General features: G+C 40.2%; 2 protein-coding genes across 2 annotated transcripts; both read right to left on the bottom strand.

Moving 5' to 3' along the window:
* Positions 1 to 682: 682 nt before the first annotated feature.
* On the bottom strand, positions 683 to 21429 carry LOC145472838 (uncharacterized). Its single transcript, XM_081454993.1, has 21 exons — positions 20868 to 21429; positions 18137 to 18303; positions 17665 to 17718; positions 16844 to 16897; positions 15821 to 15868; positions 14832 to 14879; positions 14441 to 14473; positions 13300 to 13788; positions 12671 to 12721; positions 12057 to 12182; positions 10930 to 10989; positions 10244 to 10396; positions 9344 to 9434; positions 7322 to 7545; positions 6445 to 6474; positions 5299 to 5805; positions 4836 to 4865; positions 3690 to 4196; positions 3321 to 3476; positions 1799 to 1889; positions 683 to 944 (listed from the first exon to the last, which is right to left on the bottom strand). The coding sequence occupies exons 1-21, from the start codon at positions 20888 to 20890 to the stop codon at positions 683 to 685; spliced, it is 3204 nt and encodes a 1067-aa protein (XP_081311119.1). The 5' UTR covers positions 20891 to 21429.
* A 4130-nt stretch (positions 21430 to 25559) lies between these two features.
* LOC145469550 (uncharacterized) lies at positions 25560 to 27255 on the bottom strand. Its single transcript, XM_081453303.1, has 2 exons — positions 26280 to 27255; positions 25560 to 26026 (listed from the first exon to the last, which is right to left on the bottom strand). Exons 1-2 carry the CDS (start codon positions 26833 to 26835, stop codon positions 25683 to 25685), a joined length of 900 nt encoding a protein of 299 aa, XP_081309429.1. The 5' UTR covers positions 26836 to 27255; the 3' UTR covers positions 25560 to 25682.
* Positions 27256 to 27526: the final 271 nt, after the last annotated feature.

Genomic DNA, 27526 nt, shown 5'->3' on the forward strand with positions numbered 1-27526 from the left:
GTCCCCCTGAAGGAAAAAGAGGAGAATTGCTTAGTAGCAAGAGTAGAGCTTTCGGTGAGAAATAATAAGATTTCTAGTTAAATCTCGGCCTGAAGAAAATAAAGAGGGAATTTTTAGGCCTGGTAAAAAATGGTAATGGCCATTTAATTACCTCACTCGACTCCCTCTAACTTATTTTCGCATAACAATTTCTCTTGCGCCTCGCAAGTATGACCCGGATGTTGTGTTGCCATCGCTATCACCGCCCCTTCTTAGATGTAAATATTCCGCTTTTTCCTGCCATATTCTAAACCAGATGATGGTGATCCTATGTTTTCTAAGGAAATAATGCATTTTTGAGGTCTCCAAAGTTTTCTCTTGATAGCTCCTTCAAAACGTGGCTGATAAACAATGCGTCCAAGAGCCAGCTTAAAAGTAATTGTCTACCAACCAGGAAGGCCGTTTAATAAACCAATAGTTTTCCTTCGTTTAAAGTTGTGAAAACGCAATTCGGCAAAAGTAATTTGTGAGCGGTGGACCTCATCCTTATGTAAAAATTAACCAATGTAATAAGTACCGTGAATGACTCTCCATGCAGGACTACAATTCCCTGTTTTTCATAGACGATAGCAGAAAAACTGACACGTCGTTTAGCAGTAATTGAAGATACCTGTTTTGACTTTCTCGCATTATCAGGAATAGTTTACACTTTACACAAACTTGCAATTCCCTCACCTCTACCAAGTGGGATTCGAGCTGATGCGTAACTTGGACCTCGTCTCTGTGGGCGACTCATGTATCTGATCCAATATGGTCTTCTACGACCAACATACCCGATCGCGGCAAGACTGCTTCTGTAACTCAGTCTTATTCTTCGTGGATTGATGTGCAGCCTCCTGAATACACGTTTGTAATATCTACCAAACCGATACGCCTCGTCTTGGATTCCAAGCAACACAATCCGCCTATGATGGTGAGAACACGTTGAGTTAAGCCTAATTTACACTAGCCACACAACGAACATAGCGACATAACAAGGAGGTTATGTCGTTTTGTTTGCAGTGTGAACATCCTGACATAATGACATAATAGCAACATAACAGCATGAACAAAACGACGTAAGAAAATACAACTGATCTTTTCGTTATGTCTTTATATCGATGTTTCATTACCGACATAAGCGATTATGTGGTTATGTCGCTAGTGTTAACCAGGCCTTGCCATTACAAACGAATGACGTTTTCTCACTGCACTAGTACCGATAAATTGTGGCATCACTTGTGTCTGATGATCTGAGTAAATTGCAAAATCGTGCATAACTTTATTTGCGCACTGGTACATAACTACAGCCCAGACAGAAATTTTAATTAGAGCCACAACATGACCAAACACAAACATCCTCTTTGTGTCGACAGGTAAAAGAATACACCATGTACACTTTGGAAATAAAACGGTCATAATGAGGGTGGATTTTGCTCCTGATTCAGTAAATTTGAACTCAACTCAAGCAAATCTAACAGACCAGGAAGCTCAGTCCTCCTACCCTCGTCTAATGTTGTAAATAAATCTTTTGAACCTCTTTGCCTGTTATGTTACCATTAGAAATGAAGATTAAAATCACTCACATGACTAGGACATGAAATCAGACCTACCTTTAGTACCACTTAAATCATTTAAAAAAAAATACATGAAACGAGTTAAACCGTATATGGTCAAAACCTCAGTGTCGGCGAAAAGCAAGAGGTCAAGAACTTTAAATTCTCATGGTTGTGTTTCTTCCTATCCAATAATCCAAATCCGAAAGTCACATTTAACTTACCCTCGTCTGATCCTGTAAATAAAGTTCTTGAACCTCGTTGCCCAGTAACGGCTGTGATGTGTGTCAAACGATGCTCTTTTCTCAACACGCCCTATTGCAGTAAAATAGCATCAGTAATGTGTAAAAGGATTTCAGGCTTTATTACGACAGCTGCTTTTGTGTTAAGGTGTCCCCATTCAGTGGTTTTACTACAGTGAATGCTGTGTTAGCCTGATACTCAAATAAAGGTATTGCTTACTTACCGTTTAAGTTGTGCACAGCGCTGACAATTCACGTCTTTACATCTTTCTTCACCGTTGCAATATATGATCTTTTATATATTCATTTACAAAAGAATGTCACTAAACAACTGAACTACGATCCAAAAAAACAAAGAACTAAAGTTTACACAGGAGATTATGGCTCCTGGTTCACAGTGATGTTATTATTTGTTATGCAGTCTTTGGCCATCGCTATCAGCAAAGAAAGTTAGTTTTAAAATTTTGATAACCGCACCCAAATTCGCAATTAACCAATCAGAGGCTTTGTTTACTTATTTCATATCCTACGATATTAAGTACCGGACCTGATGTGGCCTGAGGTTTGGATTTGGGTTTGGCAAATATCTAATCGGACCTTTCCATTAGTACGCTTCAGCGGCACATCCGGCGAGTTTTGCTAAGCCATAGAGACAAAATACTCATGGCGAGACCAAACAAGATAAATATGCCACCACTGAAGGCGTACCTAAAAAGGTAAATACCTCTTACTAACCGAGTTCGAGGGCCGTACTGTAAGTTACGGACCGAGTCTTTTCTCCATAGATTTATGGCCCAGGCGCGAAGCGCGCGGGCCATAAATCGAAGGGGGACAAATCGAGGATCCGTAACTTACAGGACGGACCGAGAAAACGAGGTTAGTAAGATATTTATTATATCTCTACCGGGTGCCTGACGGTCCGGGAACGATTTCTATTCAAACAGAACAGTTTCAAATTTCTAACGCACCTCGAAAGCTAAACTAGTCAATTTGAAATCGTTAGTAGGTTTTAATACACAATATTAGAAGTAAAAGAAAGTTTCAAACTTTTACCTGCTAAAATTGTTAAGAACACTTGGCGATAAATCACGAAACATTTTGGCAACAAAAACAGCTTTCAATTTTAGCAGGCCGTACAGTAGATTACGGCCCGCTAAATTGACCAATCACAGCGCACGTAGTAACTGAGAGATATAATAAGATGATGTATTTACCGTACCCACACTCAATCAGGTGACCATGATATCGTAGCCATACCAGGTCAGTCACTCGATATGGATATCAATATGAATATTGATATCAGGATATCAAGACAATAGACGCGGCTTCTGATAGGCTCATTGCAAATCTGGGTACGGTAATGCGGCATATCAAGTTTGTTTAGTGTCCCATGTCGATTTTGGCTCGAGTGCGAGTCATGGCTCGACCAAGGCTAAAGTCGCCTAAAATGTCATCAGAGTGCACCAGAAAGGTACCAGTGGGTTTGAGAACTATCAGTCCTTACCTGTCCGGCCGTTGATAACGACAACGTTATAACCACGCCTATGCAGAGAATAATCCCTTCCTTTGACTCTGATGTAGGCCCGCGAGCGTCCATACAAAGTACGTCCGCGCTTCTTATCAACAAAACCTTGACTTTCTACCCTCACTCTCAGATACCCTGCAAATCAAAAAAACCGCTGCGTTAGTCCAACTTAAACAATATAATGTACTATCCTCCCTTAAACACTTTTGTAAAAAACTCTTTGAGTTTAAGTCGCCTCGTGCGGCTAATTATGGAGAATTTACTCCTAACCAGCCACACTACTCAAATGACTGATTAATGTGTCGCAAATTTTGTCTGCCTGATTATCTCATGTTTTAAGATACTCACGTCTTCGACGACGACGCCGGTATATCTTTATCCTGATGCGTCTCGCTTTGCCATATCTGCCATTTCTTTTCTGAACGCGGTAGCCCTTTCTTGCTCTTCTCAAAATGCGTATCTTTCTTCTGTACTTAATGTACCTTACAACGCGGCGTTTGATTTTTTTCCACCTGTTTCTCAAACGTATAAACCATTTCCCTCGTCTGAGTCTCACTGGCCGCCTTCTACCTCCAATACGACAGGTCAGCCTGATGCGCTTTATCTTTCTCCAACGTCGACCCCGCTTATAGAACCAGCGTTTCCTCCGTCTCTTCAGTCGACACCAACGTCTCTTAATCCGCACGCGCCATCCACGGTAGGATCGCTTTATTTTTCTGTACTTCCTTAATAAAAACAATCTGATTTTGCGTTTATATCTTCGGATGACTTTCTTTTTCCTACCAATGCGAATGGTATATCTTCTCTTCGTTCTAATCACACAGCGTCTGCCACGGTATTTGATCACTTTTCGCCCTGTTGTTTTGCAAAGAAATAAAATAACGTTGGATTAGCATGCTTCACAAAGGCTAACTCGAGAAAACTAGAAAGGAAGGTATAGAGTGATTTCAATTAATCCGTAAAATAGTTAGTGAAAAAAAAACCGTAAAAAATTACGCCCACCTTTTGAACCATCAAAACCTTAAGCTTAAGCTTGATATAGTTGTTTTCCAGAAACATGCAATGAAAGGGAACTTGGAATGTAACACTGTTCCCTCTAATTGCTGATTATGGAGAATGTGTCCGTTTCCAGTTAAAATGTCCAAATACCACGTCTTTAGGAAGGATTCGCTTTCTCCAGTTAAATAATTCGTTACAGAATCTTGAAAATGACAACCATTTCAGTCCTAGTTTCGAGATCCTAATTCAACGCAATTGGCGTACTTAACACTGCAATACAAGGTTGACATAGGTGTTGTTTCGAAAGGCAGCTCTCGCTAACTTTATCCGGTATTGATAAAACCTCAGCTCTCAAAATTGGCATTTATTTCTTATTTCAGTATTTCTAGAAAAGAAAGCCTCATTGGCCGTATGTGGTGTTCAATGAGGGTCAGCGGGCTGCTTTTGTGTCACGATAGTTAAAACAAGCAAGATACATAACAAATAGAAACATACGTCGTGGTCTCCTGCGCCTTGGTCGATAGCCTGAAGTTAAAAGAGAGCAAGTGCTTAGTAAGCAGGATTAGATCCAGAGCTTCCGTTAACACATAATAAGACTGCTAAATTACCACAAGAAAATCACATAATTAAGCCTTGGCCTGTGGAATGTAAAACAAGCGAACTCTTTAGACGGGATGGCACATGGTAAGGTCAAACTACTCAGATTTTCGCGTTCCAAAAAAAAGTTACGGGGAAGGTAATGACCTTGTCAAACATGTTTTCACTTTTAATCTGAAAAATAATACCCCAACATCACCCCGGGCCTCCTAAACACTTTTGTAAAAAACGTTTTGAGTTTAAGTCGTCTCGTGCGGCTAATTATGGAGAATTTACTCCTAACCAGCCACACTACTCAAATGACTGATTAATGTGTCACAAATTTTGTCTGCCTGATTATCTCATGTTTTAAGATACTCACGTCTTCGACGACGACGCCGGTATATCTTTATCCTGATGCGTCTCGCCTTGCCATATCTGCCATTTCTTTTCTGAACGCGGTAGCCCTTTCTTGCTCTTCTCAAAATGCGTATCTTTCTTCTGTACTTAATGTACCTTACAACGCGGCGTTTGATTTTTTTCCACCTGTTTCTCAAACGTATAAACCATTTCCCTCGTCTGAGTCTCACTGGCCGCCTTCTACCTCCAATACGACAGGTCAGCCTGATGCGCTTTATCTTTCTCCAACGTCGACCCCGCTTATAGAACCAGCGTTTCCTCCGTCTCTTCAGTCGACACCAACGTCTCTTAATCCGCACGCGCCATCCACGGTAGGATCGCTTTATTTTTCTGTACTTCCTTAATAAAAACAATCTGATTTTGCGTTTATATCTTCGGATGACTTTCTTTTTCCTACCAATGCGAATGGTATATCTTCTCTTCGTTCTAATCACACAGCGTCTGCCACGGTATTTGATCACTTTTCGCCCTGTTGTTTTGCAAAGAAATAAAATAACGTTGGATTAGCATGCTTCACAAGGGCTACCTCGAGAAAACTAGAAAGGAAGGTATAGAGTGATTTCAATTAATCCGTAAAATAGTTAGTGAAAAAAAAAACGTAAAAAATTACACCCACCTTTTGAACCATCAAAACCTTAAGCTTAAGCTTGATATAGTTGTTTTCCAGAAACATGCAATGAAAGGGAACTTGGAATGTAACACTGTTCCCTCTAATTGCTGATTATGGAGAATGTGTCCGTTTCCAGTTAAAATGTCCAAATACCACGTCTTTAGGAAGGATTCGCTTTCTCCAGTTAAATAATTCGTTACAGAATCTTGAAAATGACAACCATTTCAGTCCTAGTTTCGAGATCCTAATTCAACGCAATTGGCGTACTTAACACTGCAATACAAGGTTGACATAGGTGTTGTTTCGAAAGGCAGCTCTCGCTAACTTTATCCGGTATTGATAAAACCTCAGCTCTCAAAATTGGCATTTATTTCTTATTTCAGTATTTCTAGAAAAGAAAGCCTCATTGGCCGTATGTGGTGTTCAATGAGGGTCAGCGGGCTGCTTTTGTGTCACGATAGTTAAAACAAGCAAGATACATAACAAATAGAAACATACGTCGTGGTCTCCTGCGCCTTGGTCGATAGCCTGAAGTTAAACGAGAGCAAGTGCTTAGTAAGCAGGATTAGATCCAGAGCTTCCGTTAACACATAATAAGACTGCTAAATTACCACAAGAAAATCACATAATTAAGCCTTGGCCTGTGGAATGTAAAACAAGCGAACTCTTTAGACGGGATGGCACATGGTAAGGTCAAACTACTCAGATTTTCGCGTTCCAAAAAAAAGTTACGGGGAAGGTAATGACCTTGTCAAACATGTTTTCACTTTTAATCTGAAAAATAATACCCCAACATCACCCCGGCCTCCTAGTTCCAGTCTCCTCTTAATTTGTTTAGGTCTTGTTTCCGACCGAATGACCCAAAAACGGGAAACGCATTCGACGATAAACGAAAAAAGGGGGAAATGGCCTAATGGTCATCTTACTGACTCCCTCCTCACTTGAAATCCACTTTAGCACAATGATTTTTCTAGCGCAGGTCTTACGTCTACTTTTAACAAAAATACTCAAGGACTTTTGGCCAGGATTGTAGGTGGGATCATGGTCGTCCGAGTTCAATTCCCGGAGAGCGCTTTATGCATAACCAGCTGGCCAGCTGGGATTTTGAAAAGTTTACGTCCAATTTGCTGTATTTTGTTGGTTATTTACAGTGTCCACGATTAGAACAGCAGTGATAATTTTAACTGGTACTTAATAATGTAACTATATTTCTAATATTTTACGCAAACTGAAACTCTCACATCTTTTCAAGATCTCTTTGCTGTCTTTCCTCGTTTTTTGAGCGATGCGATACAAAAGGAGAAGCCAAGGTATAAATATCTATAACAAAAGAAGATTTGAGAGGCCGTAGAGGATACAACGAAGGTTTACATACCTCTGGGGATGCGTACACTCAGAGAACTGGGACCTCTTCTCCGTGGACGGCTTGTCTCCCTTATCCAATACTTACGGCGACCAACGTAGCCAATAAGGGCATAACTACCCCTGAAGCCAAATCGGAAGTTCCGGCCTCCCCTGGCGCCAATTCTCCGAAGAACGTTGAGGTATCTTTTACCATAGTGATACGCTTCGTCTTGGGCGGCGACAACCACAATTCTCCTGTGATTTTAATACAATATAAAATGATGAAGCGTCGACTAAGCATTAAATTACTGATGTGGTGTTAAATCAAGTGATCTCCGAGCTCGAAAAATTCTGAAGGAACAACTGGAGGGACGAGAGGCGGAGTTAAAGGGACACAGTCAGCTTTGGGACCGCACTGACCTGGACACTAGTTTCTCACTTTGAATTATGGTCACCTCAACCTGAAATCAAAGTACATCTAGAAATCCGCTTCAATCTTCACAGTGTTTTTCTTGATTTTCAATCGTTTACTGAAAAACCTGTGGGCTTTCGCTCATCCTATGACACTATTTTTATCATATTTGGTTAAAAACAGTATGAATCGTGTCTCTGTGATTTGCAAATTAGCTATGAAATGGTATCTAATGCGCATGTGCGACAGCTGACTGTGTCCCTTTAAGGGCAGCCCCCTCACCCCCCACCACCACCCCCCCCCCCAAAAAAAAATTGCTCTAGGTAAACACAAGGCATACTGAAAAGGTCAATTCGGAACGAGAGGTTCAGATATAAAAAAATCATTTACCTTTTTTTTCTTTTTGGTAGAAAGGCAATTTGTATTAAATTCTTCACAACCAAAATAGGCCGTGTCCGGTCATTGAGTTTGGGAAAGTCTCTTTTTGAGCCATTCATTTAGATTTCTGATGCTCGCTTTCTCTACTCCGTGACCACTCACTCGTAGAAATCGTTTACTTGTAATCCCGAATTGTCGATTTGCTCATACCACGCTAACTTCATTCACTGATCCTCAACGCGTGTGTGGGTATTCACTGGTTGTTTTCATTTACAGTGAAAAATTACATAAATGTGAGAAAAGAAGAAGATACTTTGAACTAAAACTGACAAACAAGGGTCTTACTTTCAGAGAGAAATAGTCATTTTGTTTTACCATCGCTCGTGCTCGAACTAAGTGTTATCGCTACCGTCGCTTGCATCTAAGAGTGAACACGTGACGCCGAAACATGCTCTAATTGGGTGTCAAGAGTGGCCTGATCGGTCATCAAACATTTGAAGTTTAGCAGACCGTAACGCGAACTTTCGCGCCAAAAGTTCAGGTGAACATTTTCAGCGCGAAAGTTCGCGTTACGGTCTACTAAACTTCAAATGTTTGAAGACCGATCATACCACTTTTGACACCCAATTAGAACATGTTTCGGCGTCACGTGTTCACGCTTAGATGCAAGCGATGGTGTTAAACTAGCTCAGCAGTGTTTCATTAATGATGGCATTTCACTGACGCTCTGATTATTGATAGCAGTCGAGGCGATTTATACTAAAACAACTAGATTATTCGCTTGAGTTTTCTATGCGTGATATTTGACTTGAGTTGTTGAACGTTCACGCGATTTAACAAATTGATGTCAGTTTTTCATGTGTCTGTCATGTTATTGATCATGAATTTCGTCATAACATTGTCAAAGTAGCTGTGGATCCACGAGGGGATGGCCGAGTGGATCCGCAGACTACTTTAGCAATGTTATGACGAAATTCATTGTCAATAACAGGACAGAAGCATTAAAAGCTGCCGTCAATTTGTTTTTTACGATAACAAATTGTCAAATTGTCCGCCCTCGCTCGCTGACGCATCTCATAGATTATAAATTCATGTGTCTTTCCGCTTATTGACAATAAAAATTAGCCAATGAGCGCGCGAGAATTTCTGCAATTATCGCAAAAAAAAATCTCGAGCTCATAATCTAATTGTTAAGTACATTGCTAAAACGGAAGATTGCAAAGAAAATGCTCAAATGCCCCGCCCGGGAAAAATGAAACTTACTTGCGTCTAATCCTTTTAATAAATCGATTAAAATTCCGGGCACTCCCCCTATTGCCGTGGGTGTCAAAAGATCTCCTTTGCACGACATAACCTATTACAGTAAAAAAAAAGGGTTGGTCATAATAATAATGGTAACAATAGTAGAAAAGTTCTTATTGGTGCGATTAAGAATCTCAGCGTGCTAATAATGTGTGAGCGAATGTCACTTATATAATGACAACTTTAACATAATTCTGATCCCACTGCATTTCTCATACGTTAAAAGAAACTCATAGTGTAGTTTTCAATGAGCCATTTGCGAGTTCCTTGTGCCTCTGTTTCAAAACGAGTCTTCGCGCAAAACCTTTCATGCGAAAATGATTTGATTTGCATGAAAATGAACGTGTCGGCGGAACACATTTTCATATGAATGGTTTCGCACGATCGCCAAGAGTCGTTTTGACACAAAGGCAACTGAAAGGTAACTCGGAAATGGCCCAATGAGTGGCTGGGTAATCCAAGCTTTTATTTGGCTTTGTTTCACTTCAAGATATTATTGGCTGGTTTAAACAATATCGTCCACCTGTCCACCAGTCAGAAGCTAGACCGTAATCGTAACTGGCCAATTGCAATTTGAAGATGCGCATTTACCTGAGCACTTGGGACGGGCTCTCTTCTTGTTATATTGTGTCGCCGTTTAAGTTATAATTACTTGGTAGCTGCGATTGTTTTGTTCTTGGTCTCATACATGACACTCACTCATTAGAAACCCACTCCGATGGTTTAAAACGAGACATATACTGTTTAAAAAATACACAAACTCCGAGAATCTCATTATTGTAGTATTTAGCCTGTATTTGGAAAAAAAGCAAGCATAAAAGTCAGCCCCATTCTTTACTAGAATATGTTAATTCATCTTGCCTTTGCGGTTAAGAACAACAACGTTGAAACCGCGGCGTCGAGGAGATTTTTCTCTTCCGTTCACTTTGATGTAGGCTCGAGCGCGTCCTGCTAGTATGCGACCATTCTTTCTGTCTTCGAAGCCTTCACTGCGAACAGTTACGTAGATATACTCTGAGGATAAGCAAATCGTAGAAATAAGTTTTTTTAACTGTTTACTATTTGATTTGAGAACATTTCTTAATTCTTCCTAATCTCACTGTTCCTTTGTCCTAGAAAAGCCAGGAGAAAATACTCGGAGACACTCGAAATAAAAATGGCATGAAAGTGAAGAATGACCATCGCAGTAAATTTTCCATTCTTCACTTTCATCTACAACCGCAGTTCAAATATGAATTATTTCATATATACTTCACATAAGAATGGCACGTTAGGATAGAATAATAGAGATAGGTCAAGCTTTTCATAGACCCTTTTCGTAAATTTAAATTTTTTTTGCTTGCATTTAAATAAACTTTACTAACGTCGTTTGAGAATAAAAACTTCTTTTGAGTTAACAACTTGAAAACAATGTCTGTAAGGCTAATTTCAATACTAAAACAGGAATTTATAATTGGCAGTCATTAATGAGAAGGTCTACAGCACCGTCAACAGCCTTACAACATCCATTGAAATGAGATTTATCGCCAAGATAAAGCAAAACTTACTCCTATATCGTCTCCTTCTTCGTCGTCGTCGACGCCTTCGCCTTCGTCGTCTTCGTCGCTCTGGAAGTTTTTACAAAGAAGATAAAGACTAATGTAAATTTAGTGGGCGAAAATCCCCCGTTTTGCATTCCCTTCCCAAAGTTTACATTACCTTGCACTGCCTTTTATTTGCGGCGAGACATCACTGCACTATTTGCAGCTCGAAAGTTATTGGTAATGTAAGAGGTTATCAACTGTTTCACTCTTATCGATGTTACCACTGCTGACCACTTGATTTCGTTGGGTCCACTAGATTCCAGCTCCTATGTTCAATTAAGCTTCCTCTTCCTATATCATTAATTTCTGAACAGCTTAAACATCTGCGGCTACTTTACGGGTTATCTGACGACTAACGCACCATCGTAAAAAGCTGGTTTTCTTCGTTCTACATCAAAAAACCCCAGCATGCACCAAGAACTTACGGAGGAAGTTTATTTTGAGTTACACCAGGGAAGCCTAGATACCTCGCGTGCTCGAGCCGCCTGACTAAGGAACAGTTTTGTCCGATTGTGTGTCGCTTTGAGTCTATCAGTGCAGAAATGCAGCAAAATAAATTGCTTGATTCCATAGGGATGCCAGCTAATACAGTAGTTAATTGCCCTTAGTATTTGACCAAGACTGATCTTGAGCTGACAAACCAGGGGGGTAACCTGAGGGTACTCCCTAAAATTCCTTATACGGGAGGCTCCGACCGAAAGGGGTACCTTTTTACTTCGGGTATACAAAAGGGTAGGGATTTCACAAGATGAGGTAAATGAATGGGTAGGGAAATCTGGTATTTAGGTATGTAAAAGGGCCTTTAATTAAAATATTTCGAACAGACGCACCTTGTGGCTGTATCTGATAATGCTTGATGTTCTCCCGTAATATTGTTCATTAACCTCATTCCGAGCGTTTAAAAAAGGGATACAGTGTTCTTAAGTAGCTAGGTATGTGAATGGGGTACCTTTGTTCAATAAAAGATATGCAAAATGGTATACAAAGGGTAAGGAGTTCGACCTTGGGACGGAGTCTCTCCGTATAAAATTTTGTAGAGTACCACCACTCCCCTACCCCCGGACCGAAAAACTACTAATCTGTTTTCTTACGCCTTCGTCTTCTCCGTCTTCGACGTCTTTTTCTTCGCCTTCTTCGTCTTCTTCGCCTTCTTCGCTTCCGGTATTTTCTTCTTCGGTACCGTTTCCGGTATCTTCTACCGAATCGTCTTCGTCCGCCTTTATATTTGAAAGAAGCGAAAACAAGTCAGGGGAAGCGGTCTTTTTAAAGTTTACAGTCCGTAATAAAGTCGCTAGACACGATTTCAGCAAATTTAACCTGATTAAACCTCTTTGTATTGTATGTAAATAATTCGCTTATAGTCTGTTTCTTATTAGAGATATCCTTAATGCGATATAACAAAGTTATCTTATTGTATCTTATCTCATCTTATCTTTATTAAGGAGTATTACGCCAACAGTCCATGCTTTTGGACGAATTTTTTTTTTTTCAATTTTAGACCTTGCTGTTGCTGTTGTGTTGTTTTTGTTGTTGTTGATGCTACTGCTGTTGTTGCTGTTATATTTTGTTATACTGTAAAATTTCTTATTTCTGTTAACTTGAATTCCATTGTTAACCTATATTGGCAAAGCATTTAAAAATGGGTTGCCGACACGAATCATTGCTGAACCAATAACCACTCCAAAGGCTACTGATTATCACTCACGTCTTCCTCGTAAACGGCGGCCGCGACGCCGGCGGCGACGACTTGGCCTTCCTGTACAGAAAAAAAAAGTGATTTTAAAAACACTTTCGCAATCACTATATACATAGCATTTTATGACATAATAGACGAGATATACAAAACTTTTCCGCCCCTTCGTGGCTACTCAAAATCATATGAATATTCATATTCTGTTGGAATTCGAAAGAACATCCCAAATACTTTGAACAGTATTACCGACGTAACACCCGAGGGATGTATCACTTCCTTATTGGTCTCTGAGAGATTAAATATGTTTGTGACATCAGTAAAGCGTCTTTTCCAAGTACGACGAAGAAAAGGCAAATCGCGACCCTCCCGTACCGTCGCCCCATCTTAGGGCGGAGCTCTAACCCAGTCCGTAGGTATTTGGCTCCACGTCGCCAAGAACTTTGTATTCTGTTCTATTCTTTCCTGGTTACACCTCGTTCTGGCACCGTTGGTGCCAAATACTACTAAAACCCTTCTTCGCTCTCCGTCGACTCTCGCTTCGACCGGAGTGATGTGCCCATCTCTTTTAATAACAAACGATTCACACAGAATATGATTCTACGGTTTTTAACAAACTGTGATGTATTCAGCTCCAAACTTACTCCTGTATCCTCGACGCCATCTCAACCATCGGCCACGATACCTTGGCTTGAACTTGTTACGTCGCCTCTTCACCGGAACTGATCGGCCTTTGTACTTTATACGATATCTAAAGTGAGATCGGATTTTTCGCCATCGCTTCCCCAAGAGAAGATAAAAACGCTTCCCACGTCGTTTAAGCGGTAGCCATCGGCGGCCAAAACGTATTCGCCAGGTCTTAGGCGATCTTCGCAGACGGTACAGCCTGCGTTTATATCTTATGTACCACCGGATACCCTGGCGAATCACTCTGCGCCAAATTCTTCTGTATTTAACATACCACCGACCACGAATGCGTCTGAGATAACACCACCTGTTGAGGACCTTAATCTGATACCTGCCCGTGCGACGGACTCGGATCAAGCGCTTGCGAAAACGGATACGCCACGTCCGCTTCCATCGGTGAACTCGGCGGTAGCGTTTTTTAAAATAGATCCGTCGAGGGCGCCATCCTGAGGAAGAAATCAAAATAGATCTTTTCATTAATTACTACTCTTAGTTATTCTTCGATCAGACGTTTCCAGGGTCTCCTAATGTTTATTATCAGCTCGAGTTCACAAGTTCACTTAGTTCTGCGACAGACTGCTCACGATGTATTCTACTGCCTGCATACGAGGTAGGTCTGTAGACGAGCCAAGTGACCCATCAAGACAGTGCTTCTCCCGGTTTTAGTAGCACGAAGCGACTAGGAGTATTTCTACTCCCCCCCCCCCCCCCCTGGATGGGATGCTGATCCATCGCTGGCTTACTCCCAGCATTAAAGGGCATTTGACACCCTTCTGCGCATGTGCGACAACTTGATTTCTTATCCGACGGAACAGTTTTCAAAGTTGATATTTGTGTGAAAAATCCTTCTCCATCGACATTGTGGGGGGTGTGAAAATAGTAATATCGATATTGAAGAACTGTTTAGTCATCCATGACAGATTTAAGCGGCATACTTTGTGTCTTGAGTTGAATACCGTCGAGAAATACGTCCGCCGGGGTTTTCTAAGCGGCTAGAGACGAAAGCTTCTTTCACCCCGTAGCCGTCTTGTTTGGAAAGAAAAAAGAAAAAGAAAAAAAAAACGAAAAAAATAGGAAGGGTTTTGACCTAATAATTACCTCGTAAACCACGCAAGCGCCTCCTGCGTCGAGCTGTGAATGTAAATTTGAAAGACGTGAATAGAAAGTAACTAATCTAGCACCATTATCGTTACCGAGAGCTAATCCCAAACAGGCCCACCCGGCTGCATTCACGCCAAAATGCTATTTAGGCTAACCAATGTGCCATTCAACCGAGCTAACGGACGTGCTATTTAGGCTAAACGAAGCGCCATTCAGGCCAAGCTAACGGACCTGTAATTTAGGCCAACCCAAGCGCCATTTAGACGAGCTAACTGATGTACTATTTAGACGACCCGACTTGCTATCTAGACTACTTGAGCAGTGTTTTATTGACACATGACTCACAGAGGAGACTTCTGTGAAGCCGGTGTCAGACTTTGTTACTAACCTCGGAGGGTGAGACACACGTTGACTAAGTTCACGTGCCTTCGCCAATCTACAAGGAAGCAAGAACAGAGACTAAGTATCAGCATGAACAATATTTAACTTCTAGAGCCACAACAGTTGCAAAAACAGCATTACAGGTCATCGCCAAGGCCTGTTTTAAAGTCTGTTTTTGTTCAGTCTTTAGTGCAATAGAACCGTGTGTAAGTTCACGCTTATGCAACTTTAGGGAGGAAAAAATGTGCTACGTTTGTACGTCTGTGCTCAGTTTTCAAGTGTTAGGCCAGTTTTACTTTGCGTTGTGATTGATTTATTGCTTGTGTCTAGAGCAAATGGCCTCCCAAATGTCTCTGACGGATAGTTTCGTCAAATTCGAAAATGGGCACAACACCTAACCTGAAAAACCTCCATATCTTTACACGGCAGCAATCAAGACGTCTTATCGTTTAGTGATTTTTGATCGTTTAACCAAGAACACTACATTACACGCGTTTTGAATGAACGCATGGAAGTCCCGGGATGGGGACTCCCATACAAAAAGGACCGGGGGGTGCTCGTCGGAAATTTTGAAAAGAACCCCCAAGAGAAACCAAGATCATGTTTTGGGGGCGTGGCTTGAAGTGTTTTTTACCCCTCGGGGGTACCAATTCTAATACAACACAGTACCTCCTGTCATTTCTTTCGGCTCAGTACCCTAAAAGGCACCGCAAAAGCTTCTGCCATGGACCTTTAGAGGCTGAACACCCTGAGAGCTACCAAAACCACTTTTTCAACCCCTAAAAGGTACGACGAGCACCCCCCGTCCTTTTTATATGAGAGTCCCCCCCCCCCCACCCAAACAATTCCAGAGCTCTGAATAGCGTTCTGTTTACAAACAGACAGGGTTATCCCCCGTGGTACCAATCCCTTTCAGTACCACCTCATTAGCGTTTTCCTCGGGCTTCGTGCAATGATCACAGTGATCAAATGAAAACTTTGAATCTTATAACTCACGTTTGCCGAAGCAGATGTGGCTCAATCGGGGCTTTCTGCCACGAAGACCTGCAAGATAGATACAAAAGAGTCAGGATAAGGCATGGTCGATTGTCGGTTCGATTCATATCGATTGGAAGACTCCAGATCTTTATAACTAGTTGGGAAAACGTACGGAGTGTCGAAAGTAAGCAGGCAAATACTTTGGTTTTGGTTTTGGTTTTGGTTTTACTACGGTTTGAGATTGGCTGAGTTGTCTAATTGGTAAGTAATTGGTTTGGTTTTGGTTTTACGACACTCAATTGAAAACCACTCTATTCGCAAAAAAATCGTTAATTGTTTATTTGAAACCAAAAGATAGCACGAACGCCGAATTAAACGTTTAATAACGCTGAGGAGACTTATGTATTGTTACAGCCATTGTTCCGGATAGTTCCTCAAAGGGACGGCATGCAAACGTGTGGCATGCTTAGCGTGACCAAGCCCTCTATTCTTTCCTTCTCCAAACCTCTCCCAAATAAAACGAAATGAATAAAAAGATGCAAAAAGTAGGGATGCGTATAAGGAGAGTGAGAGGCATTTGAATGAAGCAGGAGATTGGAAAATTGTCATATACGGTAGGTATTACGCGAATCAGGTAAAGCTCATGAATTTTTTTGTTTTTAATTTGTTTTTGTTTGTTTGTTGTTTTTTTTTGTTCTTTTGTGTGTGTGTGTGTGTTTTTTTTTGTAGCAATGCATATTTTTCATGCCCTTGGTCAAACACTATGCTAGACACTGTCTTACTCACAGAGTTTCCTTCTATCATGTTTGTTTGGTATATACATGTAATTGATACATTCATGAATCACCCACTTATCTCGGTTTTTTTTTAGAAAACAAAAAGAAGTATACAAAATACATGTTTGCAAAATACAGTTCCTTTATAAACATGAAGTGATTTTATTTTATTTTATTTTCCAACAATATGTTGTTTAAATTTAATTACAATCAATTTTGCTTTTGTTCTTTCCAAAAAGCTCCTAGTCCCATAAATATCACTTACCAGTAATACGCAGGTTTCCATAGCGAGTTCTCACTGTAAATCGCTTATTGGGCGCTGAAACAACAAACACGGAATTTCAATCGTAAGAAATCTTAATCACATCACTGCCCAGGAAAAGGAACTAGTCTTGATCAGAGAAAAATGACCAGACTGCTGTGTGGTGACCAGACCAACCAAAACAGGCTCAGCGTTTTCGTTTGCTTGTTTGTTTTTGTTTTTTGTCTTGTTTTGTTTTGTATTGTTTCTTTGCTCTCATGTTATTTTCTGTTGCAATACAGTGCAGGGCCGCCAAGGCAGCAGTACGGCACTCTCCTACATCCTGTTTTACATGGTTTTACTTTAAAATAAAATGGTTGTAACTTTTTTTTCGACGATACTACCAGGAAAAGATAGATTCCGTTATATCGCATACCCGTGGTATGTGTTTCAATATATCTCATTCAGCTCTCAATTAAAACAGTTTTGTATAATTGCAGAAGGGGTTTGTTTCGTGTTGTTTCCGCTTCTGTGCTCGTGTGATGGAGTTTGGTTTTCATTGCGAGGGAGGTGAATATGATGCAGGTAAAATATCGTAAAACCAAAATAGTTCACCCCAATTTTCAACTGAATGCTCAGAAAATTTTATAAGTTATTGCCACCTGATGACACGTTACCAAGACTTCTCTGAAGGATTTCCTTACAAAGAGAGCAATTGACACCACAGACCGGTTGTGATATGATTATTATTAACCTGACACGGAAACTAAAGTCATGTGGAACAATATCTCATGACTGTTTTGAGAGGGATCCACATATAATGGCAACATTGTACAACAACATACCTGCGTCTGCGCTGGTAGCATTCGTCACTCCGTGAAAGCTGCGCTCCACTGGATCTAAGAATAACAATTTTTAGTCGAGAGTTAACTATTTCGGGGGTACCTTTCTAAATGTGGGTTAGGGTGTCGCCTGCTTCACAAAGTCTTTTCCTCATTTCCGACCTAAATATACTATTTTCTACACTTTTATTCAGGCCTGAACGTTTCTTAAACACTGTATTTCAAACCAAAGGCGGTATGGGCTCGTGGTTAATCAAATATCAGTGACCTCTTTGCATGTTTTCATTTGCCCAATAACTTATTTGCATGTTTTCATTTGTCCAATAAAATCAAGAGTGGTCAATACAGATTACGGGACAATATAAATAAACTATGCCACTAAATTCATTCTTATTGGCAAAATTTTACCGTATTTCAATCAGAAAACGTAAATGTTATAAATCGATTTCCCAGTGAAACGACTCGCTCAACTTACTTTTACTTTCTTTTGGTAAGTGTTCTTGCTTTGTCCCATGTTGTTTGATGATCTCCTTTAGTAATGTCCTTTTAACACGAACCGATTGTTGACTTTTAAAGTCGGAATCTTCCTCATCGGAAGAATGTGATGAGCGAATATCGCTCGTAACAATGGCCACTCCATACCTGAAACAATCAAATTGATCTTAGGAGCTAGTACAATATGTTAACATTTTAAGGGAAAAAATCATTAACAAATACAGCTGAGGAAATTGCTGCATTGGACTGAGAATAAAAATCTCAATTTTGTGCAAATTTTCCCTGGCTCGCACTTGGCGAGCAGAATTTAGTCATTCCATATCGTTGCTTTACAGCGCTGGGTTAAGAACTAATGTAAGGTGAATTAAAGTCCTCGTCAGGCCAGTGGCCTATGTAGCCGGAGTGTATCCAAGGTTCTGTATTCTGAGTATTTTTCCTTCCCCTGGATGCTAGTCCATCGCAGGGTTACCACCAGCATTAAATTCGCCGGTTTCCATGTGAAGACCGTACCTGGGTGGAGAGAGGCACCGTGAGAATTAAGTGTCTTGTCTAAGAACACAACACACTGAACCCGGCCAGCGCTCGAACCCGGGCTACTCGATCCGGAGACGAGCGCGCTAACCATGAGGCTACCGTGTCTCGACTATGAACTAATGTACCATAATGTATAACAAAGGAGTGGCGTATGGTCGCCAAGATCGCTGACAAAAAGAGTTCAGCGACCGTTGTAATGGCATGGAAACGACTGCTCGCCGAATGCAGCGATTGCTGTCGAGATTGACTTCAGTTCTATCGGACTGTAACGATCATATGGAAACCACTTTCTGGAGATTGTGGTGATCGTTACGAAGATAAATGTATACCAGACTGTTTGATCCAGGTCCCCTCGGAAATTTTTTATTTTGTAGCGATCATTTGGAAACTGGTAGGCGTAAGGATCGCTCAACTTTTTCTGAAGATCGTAACGATTCGTGGGAGGGGGTACATCATGGACACCAGCCTTTGATAACCTTTTGTTTGATTTATAAAACAAGTCAGCTTCATTTCAACACAATGACTTTGACGGATATTTTCAACAAAATCGTTGCGTGATAAAATGGTAAATGAATTTCAATCCTCAGTCAAGTGGATAATTTACGGATTGTCCGGCCAAGGTTATATAAAATCTTAACACCAGTTTACTTGTTTATTTTTTTAATATGCTACCTGCCAGTAGCTTTAGGACCCTTTAGTGATAACAACCATCAATTGTTCCTTAGTTTTCTTTCAGAAATCGGCGCACGGTATTTTTTTCCACCCTTGGGATTGTTGATTCTGGTAATTTACCGGACCAAATGTGATAAGGCTCTTTATTCTCAATTCCTGCATTATTGCATTTGTATTGATATTTTGAAGGGAAAATAACTTTTGATCACGCTAAGATGACTTCGGTTCTGTGTTGAAGTTTTTGTTTCTATAGCTGGTACGTAGAAATAACCTGCAGACCACGAAAATAAATCCATTCGACGTGTATCAACTACATATCACGCTAACACGCCGTCCAATAGAATCATAGCATGTGTCTAAAAACATCTTACCCGAACTTAAAACAACTGGAATCGATGCAGTAATATTACTCTCGCCACTTGTTAGGGTTTGATATCGGGTTTCCAGCATTACTCGTTGAGCAAAAATACGTAATCGATATCTTGCAGATAATATCATGTACATGAGCTGACCGTTATGTTCTCATTAATAAAGCAACGAATGGTAAAGCAAACTTGTATTACATTTCAGTAACTATAAACTCTGTGGAGTACTTCTGATTCTCGCTGAATATTTACTTAAATCACCCTCCTTTAGATAACTAATAACTATCTGCTTTTAAACACAAGTGAAAAACTTCTGATGGTTTTTGTGCGTTTTATCTACTGTGAACTCCAGACATTATGCGATACCTACCAAAAAAAAAAACCGTTTGAATTAACAACAATTTCAGATGCATATAATGCATTCACAGAATGTATTCTTTGGTGTGAATATCTAACACAAAGGCCTCTATACGAGTCAGCAAGAATTTCATTAAAAAAAACTGAAGAATACTATCATATTTTCAAATATCGTTTTGGTCAGAAATAGGCTACGCTATCGTCTGAATTGCCTTCGAGATATAATCCGTGGTATCAGGACATAATTTCCTTCTAGTTTTAGCAAAAGCAGTCCCGGTTTTTTTATATACCTTTCAGCATTTTGTGTTGGATGCAGGGATAACTACATAAGGAAGGCAATTGACTTTAAGTGCCTCGAGATATCTCAGTGCAAGAACGAAAAATTTAATTTTCGTCATAAATGATTAAAATTTGGCTTTAACCCTAGAGATGAAAATCAATTTGTTTCATACCTGAATTACAAAGCTTTAAGGCCACAAGTAACTGGAAACCATAACCTTCGATTCTGCTTAGTATATATCATATATTTGTATATCGTTGGATTTTTTTGTTAGCTTTTCTTATCTGATAATAAAGAATACTTCTTTAACTAAACACAGAAAGGTTGTTTTCGAGATGAAGTTAGAACGCAGTTAATAAAACTCGAACTTACAAGACTTGCATCGCACAGTGTAGTGACTAAACGTAATACTATGGAAGAGCTTCGAAAAGATCACAAGCAAATAAAGCTGTTAAGATAAATGATAGCAAAATACTAAGAATTATCAAATCATTTGTACTTACAGGAGTAGAAAGAAGACCCTCATGCCGGGGTCGCCCGAATTAAGGACGATCCTTACCCATAAGGGAATTCCAGACAAAAGACCAAGATTCTTGTCTCGCGAGATTAATACGTTCAGACATTCCTATGCATTTATTCATCACTTGATTTTGCTCTTTGTTTATGATATTAAATCCAAACTTGGGCAGGTACAAGGCAAACTTCTTGTCTAAAACCCGTTAAATTTACCAAACTCGATCCTAAACATACGAGTCATAAGACTAGAAACCTTTGATGTGTTGTGTTTTTGTCAACGCACGTCGCTTCAGTTTTGTCAGCAATTCCATCATTACAGTTGAGATTTAGTAAGTACGGTAAGTTAAAATAGCTCTCACGGTTTTTAGTGGAGTATAATAAAATGATATAATACCTGCTTCACAGTGACAGTAACCTTATTAATTGATGGAACAATGGTAAATTCATGGCAAAACGTCAAATAATATCTTTAACACGAACAGAGCGTAAACGTCATTTTAAACTTTGTTCACAGGAATTACTTACTTGTTACGAAAAGCAAGCCGTTAGTTGCAGAGGAAAAGCCATCTTTTATAGTAAAATATAAAATAAGATGTTTGTTTTATTTCCTATGGAGCATATAGAAAAGGCAATTTCTTTTTAATTTAGTTTAAAGAAAAATATTTGTATATATACTTGGCAAACTTGATACCTGTCAAGACAACATTTGAGACAAAGGCGATGATTTTAACGAAACAAAATCTCAGAGAGGAGAGGTTACCAAACTGATATGAATTTCTCATCTCTTTCTAAGTTCTACTTAGAAAATACTGGAAGACGGCCAGAACTCCAAAAATTTTTTTTAAAAATCTACAGCCACTTGCTGTGCGAGAACAAAACGGTTACACTAACAACATGTGTCCCTTCAATGCCACTTTTTTTCCCTTTTTTTTCAATCGCCAACAACAAAGTTACGCCACAACGCAGTAAACCACTTGGAACTGTAAAGGAACAATTGCTGAGCTAGTAAATTTTAATTGCCATTTTTGTCAGCCGGGTTGGAGCTTAATTACAAAACGTGTATCAGTTGTTTCGTCTTTAAAACACGAAAAACAAAACGAACTTTTCACACACTAGGACACTGGGATATTGATTTTTGAATCGTCGAAAGCCAACAGCCCCGAGTCCCTTCAAGATAATCTCTAACCATCTGATCCTGTTTTAAAGTGGCAACTTGTTTCCAATTTTAGAGCTTTCCTGAAACTTCTTTGGTTTGAGTTATCAGTTAAAAACATATTATTAACTAACATAACACATCATCTTTATACTCAGCTTTTTTAATATATCAAATATCAGCTATTAGTTAACTTTCAAAGAATTTTACAACTCCGAAGGATTTTGTAAAAGTTCTATCATTCTAACGCAGTTGTTCTTGATGTCCTTTGCGTTGTAATGGTGACCTTTATTTCACCCATACCCTTCAACGGGGAGCTTGCAAATTTACTTATCACGGCCATTCTAGTTATAAAAGATATAGAATAGATTATTCGCCAGGTTTTCACGTATGGCGATAGCCACTAAAGCCCACATTTTGTACTATACACAGGGAATAATATTGTTCCTTTCGAAAACGACTTCTTATTTCACTCAGTAGTAGATTATACCACTGATTACTAGATTGTACCACCTGCTTTGCTTCCCCCCTCAAGAGAATGAAGTAAAAAAGTCTGCATCTACAAGATATTTCAAATAAAAATCACGATCGCCTTTTGAAGGCAAGAATCTTACATTATTCTTGTTTTTATAAAGCATTCTGTAATATTTCACAAGTGCCCTTCATCCTCTGTAGTTTTCTTCTTATTTTATATCTCTCCATGCATGGGGGTTATAATAATAATAATTGTTATTATGAATTTGTTGTGCGCAAAGGAGTTAAGTTACGACCGTTGACCATTGACGGGTGTTCTCAGCGGGATATGACTAAACTTGAAAAAAGCTAACGGGTAGGTCGTGACAATCTTATAATACAAGCAGGCTTTACAAGGAAAACATAAAAAGGATTTTAATCCACCGGATTTTGTTTGTTTAAAGACTGTTACACGAGAAACAAGTAACTCTAGGGTAGATACCGATAAAACAACGATTGATCAAACACATCTTCATTGTCTGTGCCACCCACTGTGCCTGTCTCACTGAACATTTTTACGAGCCATAAATTCGCCATTCATACTACCCCACTCCATTAACCCGTGGGCTTCATTGTCTGTACCAACCGCTGTGCCTGTCTCACTGAACCTTTTTTACGTACCATAAATTCACCATTCATATTACCCCACTCCATTAACCCCTGGGCTTTATGAGCTAATCTCCTCATAACCTCATTTAAACAAGGCTCCTCTCCAGTGAGTAATCATGCCCGTTTAGCAGCTTAGTAAACTCTGTGATTCGTCTGGAAATGCTTGGATTAAAATATTGTTATGAAACTACTGACCGTCAAGTGCTGAAACCAGAATGACCTCGGCTGGATCTCGTCGTGAGAAGACTAATACTACAGACCATAAGGCCAGTGAATAAAGGAAGATCCATGCAGGAAAACCTTTGGAAGAAATCTAGAGAAACAGACAAGGGAAAGCGCTTCTCAAAACGTAACGGAAAGGTTTCTTAGGCAAGGATCTTGCCTCAAGTCCTAAAGGGGTAAACACAGAGGTACGTTTTGGTTTAACCTTTTGCTCTGGAAATTAGCTTCCACAATTTTAAGCTTCTCTATGTACCCTACCCCTAAGTCTCATTTGCAAGTGAATATATGAAAGATCATATACTTGAACTGCGGAGAAAGATATAAAGTCATGATTGACCATCGCAGTTATTCACACAGCTTAAGCAGGTTGTGAAAATTAAGCGTGAAAATAATTCGATAACAGTGCAGTGCTCTATCAACTGAGCTATCAAGCCAACTGGGAGCTGGTCACGTTGTAAGCTCGTAATATACCCGTAGATGGTGAAGAATACAAGTGAATATTTGAAAGATCGTATATTTGAACTGCGGAGAAAGGTCAAAAGAGTCATTCACTTGTATTTCTCACCATCTACGGGTATATTACGAACTCACAACGTGATCACCAGCTCCCGATTTGCTTGGTGGCTCAGTTAGTAGAGTACTACACCGGTATCGAATTGGTTATGGGTTTAAATTGTTTTGAGGCTTCAATTTCACAACTGCTTTTAAACGTTGTGTATATAACTGCGATGATCATTCAGGACTTTAAGTCTCGTTTGTTATGAAACTGTCAGAAGGTAAACATTTCTAGTATTTCTCTCGAAATAAAATCATTGCAGCTCTTTCTGTGTTCTATAATTCAATTAACTTCTCTATAAAAAGGCCTTTCAAGTCCATCCACAGCCGCCGAAGCGAGTGACTGTGTCATTTTTTCAAAAACAACAAATTAAACAAACGGGAACAAGCACTTGATCAAATCGAACCATGGAGATCTCCAAGAGTATTAGCTGGAGAACAGCATCAAGACTTTTCCTAACTTTTTTCAGGGTTCCAAATTAAACTGGACTTAGAGACGCATTCGTCATTGAGGCCGATTCAAAAGAAACCCTCACTTCCGTTTAGAAAATGAACTAAAGATGATGAACTTACCTTCATCGATCGTGACCTGCCGGTGTTGTGGCGGCCATTTTGAATTTTAGATACGCGGTCAGCTGGTGCGAGGTCTGGAACCGATTTAGGAAAGCCTGGCACTTCTAGACCTTCTAAGAACTTGACGTTTTACAACGTTTTTCTTCAATTTGAAACGAATAGAGCACGCTTGAATTTCCAGGCTGCAAGACATGGATTATAGTAACGGCCTTGAGGATGCTCTCCGGCGTAAGTCCAAACACGAGTTATCGCCTAAGTTTTTGCTCACTGAACAGTTCTTGTACTAGAAGAAGCACCAATTTCAATGTGTCGGAGCTCTAAAGTAATAACTTTTCGATTTCATTTGATTTGCAAACCTCGATGACAGATGTTTCTCGTACTTTAAAGCGGCCATGTTGGTGCCCAGCTGAATGGGCACCAGCATGCCGTCTCCATACTTGGGTGAATCACTTTTCCGAATAAAGCGAGAATAAAAACGGCATAGACCTAAATCTTGGTGATGTTGTTTATAAATTATATCAATCATCTATCATATTCCAGATTCTTGAATTTGTTTATTGCATGGTTATGATATTTATTTTGATGGCATGACAGTGAAAACCAACGATATAAATAAAGAAAAGTTTCTGACGAATTCTTGGTTCCAATCTTCCAGACCTTACATCAGACTGCCATAGCCTTATTTAAGGAGACGACATCTACGCTTTACGAGTATGTATTGATGCATGTCGCGGTAATTTGTTGAAACATTTTCCTCCCCAGAGTCACCTGTCCCTCTTAAAAGCGAGGCCCTTGCAAGAGATAAAAGGTGGCTCTCTCTGGACTACTGGAGACACATGAACAGAGGCAAGTACTCGTGAAAAATTGAATCTTTTTAATGGTAATTTCATCTTTTTTTCACGTGACACTTCTTTTTTAATCGTTCTTTCTTTGCAGTATAATAAAGCAAGTTTATGGAAAGCTCCCTGCCATATTTGTTAAAAATAATATATCAACCAGGAAACTGTCCCTTTAAATTTTGGGTGCGCACCATTTTAGGTCAGGTGTAACTGAAATAAGTTACAATTTTCCTTATTGGCTTTCAAGTTTAAAATTGCTAACAAAACTGGTTAATGTTGACCCGAAAACAAAACAGAGCTATGAATATTATATCCTCCTTGAGAATATTACTCCGCTTTCAATTGTCGAACAAATCGTCAGTCATGTTCATCTTATCACCAGTCTTCCGATGGCGATCACTGGCTTTTGACAGCGCCCGTGTTTCCTGATCAGCGGCTGTGGGAGGGGAGTCATATACGTATCGCTCTGCTGATGTGCTGGTGAATGAACTGGGGTCGATGGATTTAGACGCGTTCACCAAAGCTATATCGGTGAATGAGCTGGGATCAATTGACTTGGACAGTGGACTGGAGGCAACTGAGTCTGACATAGCCGACGTCTCGTTCAGAGGACTCGAGTCAGCTAAGTTGGAGACGCGCGATTCATTTGCGTGTTGTTTAGAAGACTGTGCAGCAGGAGAGTCTGGAACATAAAACATATAAGAAGATACATTCCCTAAACAGACACAATCCATACTTTAACACCTTTAATACACCGACTCCGTCCTCTGGGGGATGCCTCAAATAAGCTTACATCTCCCATAAAATGGACAACGCTATTAAACAAGAGCCCCTGTGAGCCTAAAGCTACCTTAAATGGAGACAACCAGTAGGCAAACATCTCCCACTGGACACGGTTAATATCGCAAATTTCATAAATTTATATCACCACATACCTCGTATTCGGAAACCAAATGGGCCGCTCCATTTTTTTCGTATCATTGTCCAACCCTTTCTTCCCTGCATCTTCGCTTTCCCGTACCGAAGCCGGATTCGTCGAAGACGTCCGCGTAACACAGCACGCAGCTTGTTACAGCATTTCCTCACCCGTCTCCACATTTTCCCGTAACGTATCTGCAATGTTCCTCCTCCAGCGGGCACGTACTTCAAGCGTCCTCTGATGCGGATTCCAAATCCACGACCTCGAAGTGTGAGCCTTCTTCTCTTGCTCCTATAGCGTATAGTCCATCTACCGCGCCAACTCTTGACGTACCTCCACCTGCCTCTATACCTGAGTCGCATCTTCACGTGTGTCGTTCGGCCTCGTCTGAAACCTGTCCACTTTCTTCTGTACCAGACCCTCGCCCGTCCCCGTCGAATGTGAATTCTTCGTCCTTTTCGTTTGTAGTGCACCATCAAGCGTCCATGCCGAGGGTAAATCCAATGCGGCTTGCCGCGAATGATCAGCTTCAAGCGCCGAGTGACACGTCTTACTGACCGCCAAGGCCTCATACCGTAGCGTATTGACACTCTTCCGCCACGGATCCTAGGAAATAAATATGAACAAAGAAAGAACTTTAAAGACCGCTGTCAAGATGGTGAGATTTGGCCAAGTGGTATGGCGTTTGACTTGATAATGGACTTGGTTCAGTTTGAGTTTCGCCGTTACTAGCTCGAGTCGTAATTAAGACGTTCGCCCTAGGAACAGCCCCTGTATTACGTTAAACTTAACAAACGGTTGTATTAAATGATAGTGATAGCATGAAATAAAAACTCGGAAAAAAATCCGAGTTCCAGATAGGATTTAAACTCACGACCCTCCGTGATCTAGCCCGATGCTCTAAACATCGATGAGCAAGCGTGGAATGTGGGCCTCGTTGGCTGGAACCGCATCGCGCGGTCATACAGCTTTCTTCATACTACAGATTTCACACTGCACTGCTTGTAATTATCTTTCGACAGCAGTTTTATTTCAACTTTTGTTTCAGTCCAGGTAAACGCTTGATTTAATTCTGCTTGCTGGTAAGAAATGTTGGTTTTTGACAAGTGGCGACAAAGAGCTAGCCTATAGTAGAAAGAGCTTCTTACCTCAATTCCCTTTCCACAATTTATTGGTGATTATCTATTAGTTTTGTAAACTTAGAAGCGAATAATCAAGTCAAAATCAAGTCAAGAGGACTTGCTTTATTCTCTTCAACTTTGT

The sequence above is a fragment of the Orbicella franksi genome, chromosome 2 (genome assembly GCF_964199315.1).
Source record: "Orbicella franksi chromosome 2, jaOrbFran1.1, whole genome shotgun sequence".
NCBI lineage: Eukaryota > Metazoa > Cnidaria > Anthozoa > Scleractinia > Merulinidae > Orbicella > Orbicella franksi.